Genomic DNA, 13,135 nt, shown 5'->3' on the forward strand with positions numbered 1-13,135 from the left:
TGGGGAGGGGGGAGGGTGGAGGATGGGAAAGGCAGCGGAGCACAACAGACACTAGGATGGCAATTTGTAAATCAATGGATGTGAAACTGATGTGATTCTGCTATCTGTGTATGGGGTGAGGGGGGGAGTTCATAACCCACTTGAATCAAAGTGTGGAATATGATATGTCAAGAAATTTGTAATGTTTTGAACAACCCACAATGAAAAAAAATTAAAGAAAAAAAAAAAAAAAAAGAAATGTAGTTCAGTGGTAGAGCACTTGGCTAGTATGTGTGAGGAACTGGGTTCAGTCCCCAGCACTTCAAAACAAACAAATGGGAACCAAATTTTATAAATAAGGAATATGCACTGTGTACAGGGAAGGGAACTAGGATTTATGGAGCTTTCATAACAGGAAATATATTTATGTCAGCATCTTTATAAAATGGGTTTCTTCTTTCCTTATTGTAGCTGACCAAGTTCAAGAAGCAAATGGCAGGTTCACATAACCAGTAAATGGATTCCAATCCGGTTCTGTTGGATCCCAAAGTGATTTACTCTTTCTTCTATGTTCTGCTGATTATATTATTAACCTTTTTCTAACTGTCTCTAAAATGTATCTCTAAAATCATAAAACTAATTTTGGGAGTCTGCTTTGTAAACCAGATGCAAATAAGAGGAAATAAAAAATATTGTTGCAGAATGCCATCATTATTGAAGTAAGCAAATTCTTGGTGGGAAAACTCTAATGTCTATGTCTATGTTCTAGTAGTACATTTGAGAAAACCAAGTATTTTGAGAGGATGCATCATACATAGTAGATGATTTTTCCAAATTATCTGACATGATGTTCACACTGGATTTTTCAAAGATGTGTTAATTAACTTATTGGACAGTGAGTCATATCATGTTATGTAAATGACTTTAGGAAATTTAACTTAATTATTCCTGGTTAGAGCACTAGAAGCGCTTGCTGCCATATGGCTTCTCTTTCATAGACAAATACTTATGCTAAAGTTAGAGGTAAGAAGGACAGGACCACTTGGTAATATTGAAACTGGAAGCTTAGTCTCCTGTGAGGCTCTGACATGGAGCTGGAGGCCATCTGGAGGTTAGACCAGCAGGAGCTCTGGCTGTCACAGAGTTTGGTGCAGGTTTTTAAAAAAAATTTTTTAAGGAGCTAGGCATGGTTTTGCAAACCTGTAATCCTAACTACTCAGGAGTCTGAGGCAGGAGGATCACAAGTTCATGGCTAACCTGGGTAACTTAGTGAGAACTTGTCTCAAAATAAAAATATAAAAAGGGTTGGGGATGTAGCTTAGGAGTAAAACATCACTAGGTTCAATCCCCGGTACCACATACATACACACACAAAAATGTTGTTAAGGGATTGGAAATTTGTCAGTAATGTTCCTTTCCAAAGGATCATCCATTCAAAATTCTTGAGATGTAAAAAATAAAATATTTTTATATCTTATGTCCAAGATGGCTTCCTGCTTTTGTGTTTTGTGACTTTTTAATCCAAATCATTTTAAAATTTTGACATTATTTAAAAAATACTTTTGTCCAGGATATGTAAAGATAGCATTTATAGACCACATAAGTCTTGGCAAATAAAGGGTCCAATAAGTGTTTTCTGAGCTAAATTGAACACAAAACTTTGCAAGGCATGTTGAATATATTATACATAATTTTAAATACAAGTAATATCTGTTTGCCAGCATGGGTAACTTGTTTTTTCGAATATGCTAAGCAGTACAGCAGAATGGTTAATACAATTGACAAAAACAGTTAAAACACTATATACACACACACACGCACACACACACACACACACATATATACCCACATATACATGTAAATATATCATATATTTAACACATTTTAATTAATATGTACACACACACACACATCTCATGTTGAGTAAGGTGGGCCAATGAGACAGTAGAATTAGGGGGCCAAGATGAATGAAGCCAAGCAGAAAGCCCTGGTTTTCTTCTGGAAGGGTTGGGGCCAGCTCCAGGGTAGTGAGCCTTATTTGAGACACAGAAACTCATACCAATCATTTAAAAAATCTCTTTCCAGAAACCGAAAGCTCCGGCATCTCCCAGCGCAGAGGAGGATCCTTGCTTTTCCTTTCCTAAACCCCCCGTGGACCCTGTGAAGATTAGAAGAATAAGCAGTGCCCGGGCGCGCTTATTCAGGGCAGCCTCCCAGGGGGCTCTTCTGCCGGACAGATCCTTTCCCGCCGAGTGTAAGGCTATATAACCTCCTTTAAACCCTGGGACAGGCATGCTTCTTGAAAGTGTGCACAAAAAATATTTTTATATAATTTTTCCTGACCCCCCAGGTGATTTTTATTTAAATTGAGAATACTGGGCAAAAGCTGGCTAAGAAACATACATTTTTCTAGATATTTATAAAGAATTTCTAAAAATATCACAGTTCTTAAAAAATATCACTTGGTAGGAAAAGAATGTTAGGATAAGGGTTTCCAAATGGATGGTTCACAGTAGTGAAAAGAAATAATTTTAAAGTTAGAGTTCAAAAAGTTGTTAATTTCATTCAAAATTAATGAGAAATTTAAGAATTTCACAAAGTTTACTAAGCTTAGGTTTTAATATCATTCTGATTCCCTGTGAATATAAGCAAAACTTGAATGAGACTCTTGTTCCTGTCACAGAAGTGCTGGCAGGTAACTAGACCTGGAGCAAAGAGGCAACGACCTCACATTCTCAGGAAATCACCCCCGCTCCAGGGCACACTGAGGGTTTTCCAAACTACAGGGAAGAATCCATTAGTAGGACAATAATCAGTGTGGTAGATCACACTTTTAAAAAGGAAGTAGAACAGAAATAAAGGCAGCACTCTACAGTAGGGTAGGTATTGCTTCAGGAGGCTTCTCTTCAGTGGTGAGTGTGTGCTCAGGGTCATATTATAAACTGGCTCTCACTGTGGAAAACTACCAGGAGCTGGCAGATCCAGGCCTCCCTGCATCTCAAGGATTGCTGAAGAGCGGCAGGTACAGTCACAGACAGTCTGAAGATGGACCTGGTGGGCACAATCCTCCACCTGAGCTTCGTACTTATTAGACATATAAGCATTTTCTCTTTTTTAGTTGCTAACATATAAAAAGTAGAAGACTCTCATAGAAGAATCCAGATTCATAACCTCTTATGAAAAATCAAGATCTGGAGAAACTGGGTCCCCATTCCAATGGAAAATGATTGGAGCTGAGTAGTGCCCATCCTATAGCCTAGAATATGGCCTGCTGTTCACATGTGCCCCAGTCTGCTTCACTTATTTGCCTGTGTGATCCCTGACATAGAGGAAGAGGTAGAATCAAGGAGAAAGGAAAAACAAAGGGAGGTGCAGGCGCGCGCATCACACCATGGCGCTATGACCAAGCGAACCATCAGGCAGCTTCTCTACATCAGTGTCCCAGTTTGACATCTCACTCAGTCTGATATTTATTGGGCCTCTACTGAGTGCCAGTACCATCCTAGGCCCTGAGAGTCCCACCGCCAGAAAGCCTTCAGTCTAGGGAGGGGAGAGGGATGGTAACCAGAGAACAAATAGGACAGTTGAAGAAGATAAAGGAGATGACTACATAGGGAGCACTATGGCAGGGGTGATAGTTTGCTGTAGCTGAGGGGGCTCTGTAAGGTCTGTTAGAGGAGGTGGCATCTGAGTTGACCTGTGAATGATAGGAGGAAGCAGCCATGGAAATATCTGTGGTTAAAGTGCCCAGGTTGAACCAAGTACCAAGGCCCTGGTGGGCACCATCTCTGGTGGAGGTCGCAATGGCTAGCATGGCAGGAGGCAGCTAGACAAGAAAAGGTGAAAGGAACTGGGACCAGAGGGCTACACCAGGCCTTGGGACATGGACAACAGACTGGGCTTTATTCTTTATTCCAGTGAAAAGCCAGGGCAGGGTTTGAGGGAGGCAGCGACAACACAATTTCTGCTTCTAGTTCAGTAGTGGTTCTCATCTGTAGCTGTAGTCACCTGGGGAGATTTCCCAATGTTCTAGCACTGGAGTCCCATCCAGACCATTTAGATCAGAGAGAACTGGTAGTGCTTGCCAAGATGAGAGGGGACAAGCTCTGGAGCCCCCGGTCACTTCTGGTGAGCAAAATGGTTTTTTGGTTCTGAGCGTAAATGTTGCTATGATGCATTGAACTCCCAGTTGCTCACTTTTGAAACCCCTGCTGCTTGCTGACCTGTTCACCTTGATGTGAAGATGACTTCGGGATGCAAAGCTTGCCTGGTGCACCGTCCTCATCCTCAGGGCCCAGCCCTTGTTTGTGTGACCACAGCACCTTCATTTCCCAGCAGGATGCCGTACCTCCCAGATGCTCTGAAGCCAGTCTTTGTTACAGTTCTTTTATCCACCCTGTTGGCAGTGGATTGCATCCCTGCGGCCTGTGTCAGCACTCAGGAAATAATGGCAGTAAAAAGTCACGGTCATTTTAAAAGCATACATCAATTAAAAAAAAAAAAAATACTTGGGCTCTCCTGCCTCAGAGTGCCTGTCATTTGTATCAGAGCTGCCTAAGTTTTATTTTGGAGGCTCTCTATTGTTTAGAAAAGTTAGGCTTTGTTGGGTAACAGGCCAGAGAGCCAACTGTGCCTGGAGATAGAGGGTGAGGCCTTTCCCTGGTGTGAAGTCATTTGTAGCTGACACAATCTGGCAGGCAGGGCTGGGGTGTGGTGGCAGGTTTGGAGTTCCTAATTTAAGAAAATGAAAGGGGACAAGGTGTAGGTAGGCATCCCCATAGGGCCATCAGTTTAATTGCTTTGTGTTCAGAGAAGGTTTTAGGCAGGACCTGATGCTGTGGCTAATGCTTCCCCAGTTACTCAGGCCAGAGACTTCGTGCAGACACCACCTTCCTACCAGCGCCTGTCCCTCTTTCCTTCATGAAGCCTTCATGACTTCCTAAAGACTGCTCAGTCCGTGCTCCTTTTCTGCCATTGCCCTGCCAACTTCATCACCTCTTGCCTCCTCCCTTTCTTTCCCCCTTATCTGCCCTCAGCCCACAGGGTTCTGCAGTTAGATGCAGGAGGGTGGACACAATGACCCTTAGCCTTTGGAACTACCAGCAGAGCCTGGGGAAGCCAAGCTCCCAACAGGATGTGACTGTGAGCAGCCTTATCCTTTTATCCCCATGACCCACGGAAAATGATGGCATTCTATGTCTTCCATAAAGCACAGAGGTCAGGAAGCAAAGGAATCAGATTACATCATCCCCAGGCTGAAATCTATTCAGAGCTCCCCTGTGCCTCCAGGAGGATTGGCCAAACTGAGTTCCAGGAATTCCAGGGAACATTTCTAGAAAAATGTTTATAGCTTTTCCTTGGAAAAGGAACCTAGTATTCAAATAAGTCAGGGAAGTGCTACCTAATCCTTGCCTGTTGGATGGACTAGGAAAAGCCATCCAGCAAAGACATCTGTTTGGTTTTAATTCAACCCAAACCTGCCTGACTTTGAAATCTCTCTCTTGGGAACACAGTTTGGGAAATGCCAGCCTTCCACAGAAGTGAGCAAACTTTTTCTGTCAAGGGCTGGAGAGTAAATATCTTCAACCCTGTTGTCCATGTGGTCTCTGCACAACCTATTCTGTTCTGCCATTAGAGTATGGAAGCAGCCATGGCCTGATTTATAACCACTAAAATTTGAACTTCATATAATTTTCACCTATCATAAAATATTCTTCCTTTGATCCCCATCCCCATACCCCGCTTAGCCATTCAAAATTATAAAGACCATTCTTGGTTCATAGGTTATACAAGAACCAGAGGCAGACCAGATTTGGTGGAATTGTAATTTGGTCTAGCAGATAAAGTCCCAGCTCCTTTGCATGCACAGCTCTGTTGTGATCTGGCCCCAACCTAATGTTCTAGGCCCTTCTCTCACCTCTCTCTGTGCCCTTTAGAAGTCAGTGCACCAGAAACACAGACCCCCCCACCCTCTTACATTTCCCACATCTGTCCTGCTATTTCAAGCCTTGGGCAGGACCCACTGTTTAATTTTTTTGGCTCAGTGCAAAATGAAAATGGGAGACTCTTTTTTATAAAATAAAGAATTTCAAGAGGGCAACAGCAGAGCATTAAGCCAGGGTGCCCCTACTCCCCGCTTGTACGGGTTGTACACACATGAAACTGCCGTTGACTCCAATCTTTTGCTTCTTTTTCTTATGTTTGCCTCTTCCTCATCTTTCCAGATACTTCTAAAGCTTCACCACCTCTAGAATCTTGCCCTGAGCAATTTCCCACCCCTCAAATCCTCTCCATTCTCTGTGCCTCCTCATTACCTGGCTGGTGCCACACTGTTCTACATTGATCTCCTTACAGATCTGCCTCTCTGTCTCCTCTACTATATTGAGCAACTCCAATAAGAAAAGCAGTTTTCTCCATTTGTAGCCCAAGAACCTAACAGGTTGTGGTGTGTAGCAGGTATGCAAGAAACGTCTGTGAAGGGAACTTTGCCTTCATGGTGATGCTGCAGGTGACTTTTTGTTTGTTTGTTTGTTTGTTTAAGCTTGTCCATGGTCTGTTAGAGAATTAGAACAATGTGATACAGTATTAGCCAGGGAGACACTGAGTATCCTTACACATGCTCAGTTTGATGGTGGACCTTCACCAGGAGTCAGTGTGAGCCCCAGGGCAGCTGTCTACTACACATTATACTAACAACTGACAAGCTCACCCTGGTGGACTGTGAAGATAGAGGGTGCAGCTTCTGTACTTGCAAGAACAGTTGGGCACCCCCCCCCACACACACACACCCTTCTAGAAGCTATGGGATACCTGAGACTTCTCCATCACCACAGGTTCACTTGTGCATGGAACCCTAGCACATAGTAGTATTAATAAGCAGCTATGGAGTGAATGAAAGAAGGAAAGAAATGCTAAAACATAATGATAGGCTGAAAATTCCTTGCAATCTAAAACAGAATGTGTGCTTTATAATTTACTAGTAAAGTTATTTAAGGTGGCATGGTGCTCAGAAGAGAGGTTAGAATGGCCAATTTCTCAGGTTCCTTTCAAGCTTTTTAAGTTCTGAGTTTTGAAATCAGGGAGCTTGGTCAGAGTGGTAGAATAGGTGGTTTTGTTATGATTAATTTTTATTGGTTTACTGGTTACTAATTAGGTGCAGAAGAGGAACCTTGAGTTACTTTGGAAAAACTTGTAAAACACTATTTTTTTCTATGCAAAGCTCATTTCACCGCCACGTCCCTCTGTGCTGTGGGAGACTTGCTTTTTCTTCTTCTTTGACAAATGTTTTCTCACAGGCTCAAGTCTACTAGCAGCATAGACAATAAGCAATCCCTAGAGTCAGTTTGCTGATAGGAAGTGTGTCTGAAGTCTAAGCACCTGCATCCGTAAACACAATGTGTGTTTCTCTTCAGAGTCAGGACGCCTTCTTGCACCGCTCATTCCTCTCTGAAGCCCTGTGGACATGTGGCTGCCTCCCCTTTCTGTGGCATGACAGCGCTCTGCTGGGCCTCCATTCCTGGGCCCTGCCCAGGCCCCACCCTCTGCTGGCTCCCTCCTCCTCTGCCCTCACACTCCATTCCCAGACAGGATCCTGCTTTCAGGCATCCACACTGGCTGGTCCCCTGTCGAAACACTGTGCCTCCTCCTCTGATGGCCCTGAGGGTCTTGCTGTCCCCACTCTACCAGACCCTCTAACAAAAGTGCTCTCTGCTTCTACCACACCCCCACTTCCCTTTACCTTTCTTCACTTTTCTACTTTAGCTTTTTTTTTTTTTTTTTGCAAGGGTGGAGGGTGTTTACTTATCTTATTGTGGTGTATTGCTTATTGTCTGTTTATACCTACTAGGATGTAAGCCTTGTGAGGTCAGGGATCTCGTTTTTGTCACTGATGCACCCAAGTGTCTAAAGCAGTGCTTGATAGCAGGGAAGCACTCAATAAATATTTTGTAAAGGAAAAAATACTAGCCAAATTCAGGAAGAAGAGCTATTTTTATGGCAAAGGAAGTACATCAATGGATTAGGTAGTTCATAAATCTAAACTGTAGTGTTTACCTTCAGGTAGACCCTAAGCCAACACAGTTAAAATCCTATTCATTTTTACCTGCAGAATTGATGTCAAACCTAAAATCATGGTGAAGTCTTATGTATGTTCAGAAAGGCTTTGACCATAAAAGTCTAGACTTGGTCAAATAATGTATAACTTTAAAATTCTATAAATTCTTCAACTGAAAAACAGTGTTGAGCTAGGTGCCGTGGCACACGGTAATCCCAGCAGTTTGCGATGCTGAGGCAGGAGGATCAAAATCAGCCTCAGCAATGGCGAGGTGCTAAGCAACTCAGTGAGACCCAGTCTCTAAATAAAATACAAAAATAGGGCTGGAGATGCGACTCAGTTGTTGAGTGCCCCTGAGTTCAGTCCTTGGTACCAAAAAACAAACAAACAAATGACAATAAAAAAAAAAACCCCAATGTTGAAAGGTAGTGACTCCTGGAAAGGGGATTGCTTAACAAAACATTTCCTTGGTTATTGCAGCAAAGAAGACCGTGGTATCCAAAGAAATGGTCATGATGGGGAACTCTATGGTGGAAATAAATGGGACTTATTTAAGAGAATCAAACACCATTGGCCATTTGAAGAGCCATCCTTTTCAACTAACTTATGATGGAGGCTTCAGAGAAATCAAACAGCAAGAAGGGTTCAAAGGAACAACATCCTTACCATCTTGTCTCGGAAGTGGAGGGTCAGTATTCTTTTTTAATTTAATTTTCAGATCAAGATAACTAAATACCAATTTGTTCTCTATCTTATATAGATGATTAATTTGCTCTTTTCCTTTTATATAAACACATTGTAAGTTAATGCGCGCGTAGGAGAGATTTCTTCTCAAACCCGAATGGAACTGGTTGCAGATCATTCCCTTTTTAGTCCTTAGGAACCCTTTTATCCATCAGTGCCATGAATCTACTTCCATGGGTTTTCAGAATAAGGTTTGGTTGGACGGTTCCAGCCAGCCCCTGAGTGATAGCTGGCATTCTCTTTGTGAATGATCTGGGATTTTTGACTGGCCTAGAATGCCCCGTTACTTCCCTTTGGATTAGTCTGCGGTTTTTAACACCACAGACATGAACACTTATTTTATTCTCCAGTAGAAACTTGGACTAAATATTTAGTGGTTAAAGCAGAAGAGTCCTGTGAAACCTGTGCTATCCCTCTGTTAGCCCCTCATAATCAAATGATTAGAAATTACTTTATTTCATACCACATTCCTAGATAGAGCATCCATGAGAAATGCTTTCCCTATCATATTTAGGACTTACGGAGAAACTAGTGTTCTCTATATAGACCGTGTATTTTTACCCTGATGTGTTACTAAAAAAGGCTGAATTATTGGAGGCTGGAGAGGGAGAGCAGGCTGTTTCCCAGTCCCAGGCAGAGTGATGCTAAGATAGGCAGAAGGTCTTGGGTTGGGCAGGGTCACTCAATTAAAGATATTTTCTTCTAGGACTTTCCATTGGGTCATCATGGACAATTGCCCAGTGCAAATTTGCTTAACAAGATAAAATTCCATGGGCCATTTTAAGACCAAGTGTATGTTGCTCTCACTTTAGATTTTGGGTCTGACTTTGGCTCGCACACTTGTACGACTGAAAACTGTTCCCCGAAGTGGCTGCTTGTCAGCTTGTTAGTTGAGCTGAGCTGACCTTGTCTGCTAACACAGCCTAAAGAGTGTCACACACACAGAATTTATATTAGGCAACCTAGTAGTCCTCGTGATGTCGCTCTGCATTCAGAACATTTTTTTAAATTAAGGGAAAAATGAAATGTCTCCTTAAGTGGAAGAGAACAACTTCAAATTGGGACTCTGGGAGTTGGAGCACAAAACATCAAACTGGCCATTGCAGACCAATCTTTTCCAGTTGGTGAATAAGAATAGGCTGTGGACCTCAGCGCTTCAACATAAAAGGCAGTGGGAGAACTTGTGTTCCTTTCAGTACTGAAGTAAAAAGGAAACGTTTATCTGGCTGCATCCATCCTTACAGTAATGAAAGCTGACGAGAAAAACCAGACAAGAGCTGTCTGATTTGTTTATTTATTTTTGCAAACCTTCAGATGTTGCAGAACAATCTGGCAAGCCAGAGTTCATTATGTCTTCCTCAGTCTGGGACAGCAAGGGCATTTTCAGTTACATATTTTATCCCACAAACAGCAAAGGACAAATCCATTAGGAACTGGAAGCAATTCTTCCTGACTGTCCAAAATTATGAGGCGTTGGCAGCAACGCTAATTGTTTTTCTTTTTTTTTTGTTTTGTGAGGACAGCCCTTGTGTCGGATAATGAGTGTGTCTGGCTTTGCAGTACACCCTGGCAAGTTCAACTTCCAATAACATTTCTGCTCTATGAATCTTTACCTCCTTTCATCCTGGGGTGGAATTTTGTTGAAGTGGTGCCAACAAAAAAAAGTTTATACAGTAGGATTAAAACAAACCAGAAAATGGAAACTCTTAGCAATTCTTTCATTAATTACATTTATGAATCAGTCTGGGACACTTGATAATTGTTTCTTGTAAACATTTAAGTGAATAATTCCAAGAAATGATCTTCGCTATGCAACGGAGTATTCCCAGTTTTGATGAGCGAACCCTACCCTCAATTAACATTTTTTCATCTTGAGACCATAATAAAGTGGGAAATGAAGAGTCGTCTCAGTGAGCTGGGCTGGCAGAAAGGAGGGAAGGGAATGGAGATTACAGTGGGTTAAAAGGACCATGAACAGCTAGATGGTGCAGAGGGGACAGAGCAAGTGAGGACATGCTTGCTCCCAGCATGGGGTCCTTCTGGGCTTGTTTGTCCTTTGTGGTGAGTGGTTTTCTCACTCAGGAGAGGGCGGAACAGTTTATTTCAGTGAAACTACACTGATCTGTACACCCTTAATTTACAATATGGATAATTTAGACACACGGGATGGCCTGGATTTTGACTTCATGCTCATTATGATGAAAAATGGATTTGCTAAAGCCAGGTATTGCTGGAAACAAGATATTGGAGGTGATGTAACTTTCCAAAAGAGAAGACACTCAAACACTTATGGAACTGTCATCCTCAATCTATGCACCAGTTAATGACAATTTCCTTGTAACCATTTAGGGATTCATTTAAGGCATGGAAGGCCTGCTCCACAGCGATACTCCATTACCTCTTACTTTGTATTTCCATATGAATTGCAAATAAAAAAGCTGCCATTAAGAAAAAGTATGTGTGTACATCTCCATCCTCCGTCCATCCATTTCTCCGTCCATCCTGTGGTCTGATCTGATGAGCTCCTTTATATATCTGCTTAAGTACCTCTTCAGACTTTCTGTATAAATGCTGTTCAAACTGTCATGATTTGGAAATGTGACCCATAGGAAGAGCCCAAAGGCAGTCAGTTGTTGTGGAGAGTTTGGAAGTCTTCTCTAGGAGCCAGGATCTCTGAAGTTAGGTTTGGTTCCCTCTCAACCTCTTGAGATAGCTGAATGGTTTAGTGTCAGTTTCCTAACACTTCTAGGGGCTCAATTTTTAGTCTATTAAATGAAAATAATTGCTCCTCCACTCCCATCCCCTCCTAGCCCTCACTGTAGATTGCGGAATGATTGCTAGTACTTGAAAGTCTTCTTTAAAACTACCAAATGCCCTTAGTATTGTTGGAATAAAAAATAAAGTGGGCTTCAGGTTAAATATGGTAAAGCAAAAGCATTCTGCAGAAACCCAATGAAAGTAGCAAAGAATGAAAAACAGAGAAATAAATGTCAGCAAAAAAGAAAAAAAAAAGGTATAAAACTATAAAACAGGGAGCAAACTTTACAATGCAGTACAGGCTTGAAATTTTTGTCTGCCCTGGCAAGCTTCCCTCTGGGAGCAAGCCCTCTGACATTGTATAGTAAATCCTGCTCTGTCCACGTTTGGATGAGGACAGACACGGCCTTCCCTAACTCCCTTCCCAGGGGTAGCTGTGTCACCCAGGGCTGGCTATCAGAGTGCTACAGCTTCTCCCAGCTATGGCAGTTGGTTTGGAGATGGGCACACGATCCAAGCCAGACCCCACTGTATTCCTCCCTGGGCTTTTATTCCTCCCTGATCTCTTCTGTTCTCCAGTGGTTATTGTGAATATTAAATGAATCAATACACATAAATCACTCAGAGGCCTTAGAGGAAAGTGGTCTTTCTCCAGATTCACAAACTTGTAAAGATGATATGGCCTTGAAGCCAACACTGCCATTTTCACGGCCTTTTGGAGAGAGACTCTGAGAGGGAAATGGAATGTAAGCAAGCAGAACCAAAGAATGGAGATAGTGATCAAGCTCAAGGATGATATATTTAAATTCCTAGATCCAGCTGTTCCTGAAGCCACCACATCCACATTATAGACTACTCTGTTTGTTTTGTGTTTCATTTTTTGGACAGAGACAGTGTGTGGCAAATCTTAATTAGATTTTTATACTTAGAACATTGCAACCAAAAAATCTAGCTGATCGTCCACATTCTATGAAATCTAGATGGACACAGGGGTAATTTGAGAGTAAAGATGACTCCTTGGATCTTGAGCAAAAACCAGGTTTCTCTTGTAAGGATGTGGGCAGGCCGCAGGAAGAGAGAAAGCAACCCCCTAGGGATGCCATTCAAGATAGAGATCATGAAGTTACTGGGGCAAAGGTGACATGCTCTCCTCAGTGTCTGTGAGCTGGGGGGTTTGTGTGTGTTTGGGGGAAGAGGTTTGGATTAGAACTGAAGGAGCCTGTCATGTAAAGGGGCTTTTCTGTGAGTCACATCAGTCTGTTCCACACACACGGAGGGGCACACAGTCCCAAGTCAACCAAAAGAATAGAGCTGGTGATTGAATGTTCAAGAAAACAAAGTACTGAGTACCCTAGTTTGGTGGATCCTATTTGGCTTCAACAAATAAAGACAGATTATATTAGGATAAGAACCAACCTTGGACAAGAACTCAGATAAAGGGCATAATGAGAGACTGAAGAAAACACATCACAAAAGGTAGTATCCTCCCCAAACATGGAAAGTGTTCAGAGAGTTTCCCATTATCTCACAGAAATTATAGATAAGCAACCATTCTCTTTTATAAAAAAGAAAGAAGAGCTCTTCTTTGGGTTACAAGATATC

The 13,135-nt window shown here is 42.2% G+C and overlaps 1 protein-coding gene and 1 long non-coding RNA gene across 9 annotated transcripts in view; both read left to right on the forward strand.

Moving 5' to 3' along the window:
• LOC125611299 overlaps positions 1 to 690 on the forward strand; it is a 7,141-nt gene extending 6,451 nt beyond the window's left edge. The window contains exon 3 of the long non-coding RNA XR_007341455.1: positions 451 to 690. This is a non-coding gene — a long non-coding RNA (uncharacterized LOC125611299). The remainder of the gene's footprint in view (positions 1 to 450) is intronic.
• Armc2 (armadillo repeat containing 2) overlaps positions 1 to 13,135 on the forward strand; it is a 106,035-nt gene that overhangs the window by 19,002 nt on the left and 73,898 nt on the right. For 5 of the 8 annotated variants that reach the window (XM_015499971.2, XM_048785459.1, XM_048785369.1 and 2 more), the window contains 2 exons: positions 2,065 to 2,233; positions 8,513 to 8,720. In XM_015499971.2, coding sequence (XP_015355457.1) covers positions 2,065 to 2,233; positions 8,513 to 8,720 — 377 coding nt within the window. The remainder of the gene's footprint in view (positions 1 to 2,064; positions 2,234 to 8,512; positions 8,721 to 13,135) is intronic. The other 3 variants (XM_048785649.1, XM_048785592.1, XM_048785553.1) reach the window with 1 other exon arrangement.

Source organism: Marmota marmota, unplaced genomic scaffold (assembly GCF_001458135.2).
Source record: "Marmota marmota marmota unplaced genomic scaffold, marMar, whole genome shotgun sequence".
In the NCBI taxonomy this organism is placed as follows: Eukaryota; Metazoa; Chordata; class Mammalia; order Rodentia; family Sciuridae; genus Marmota; species Marmota marmota.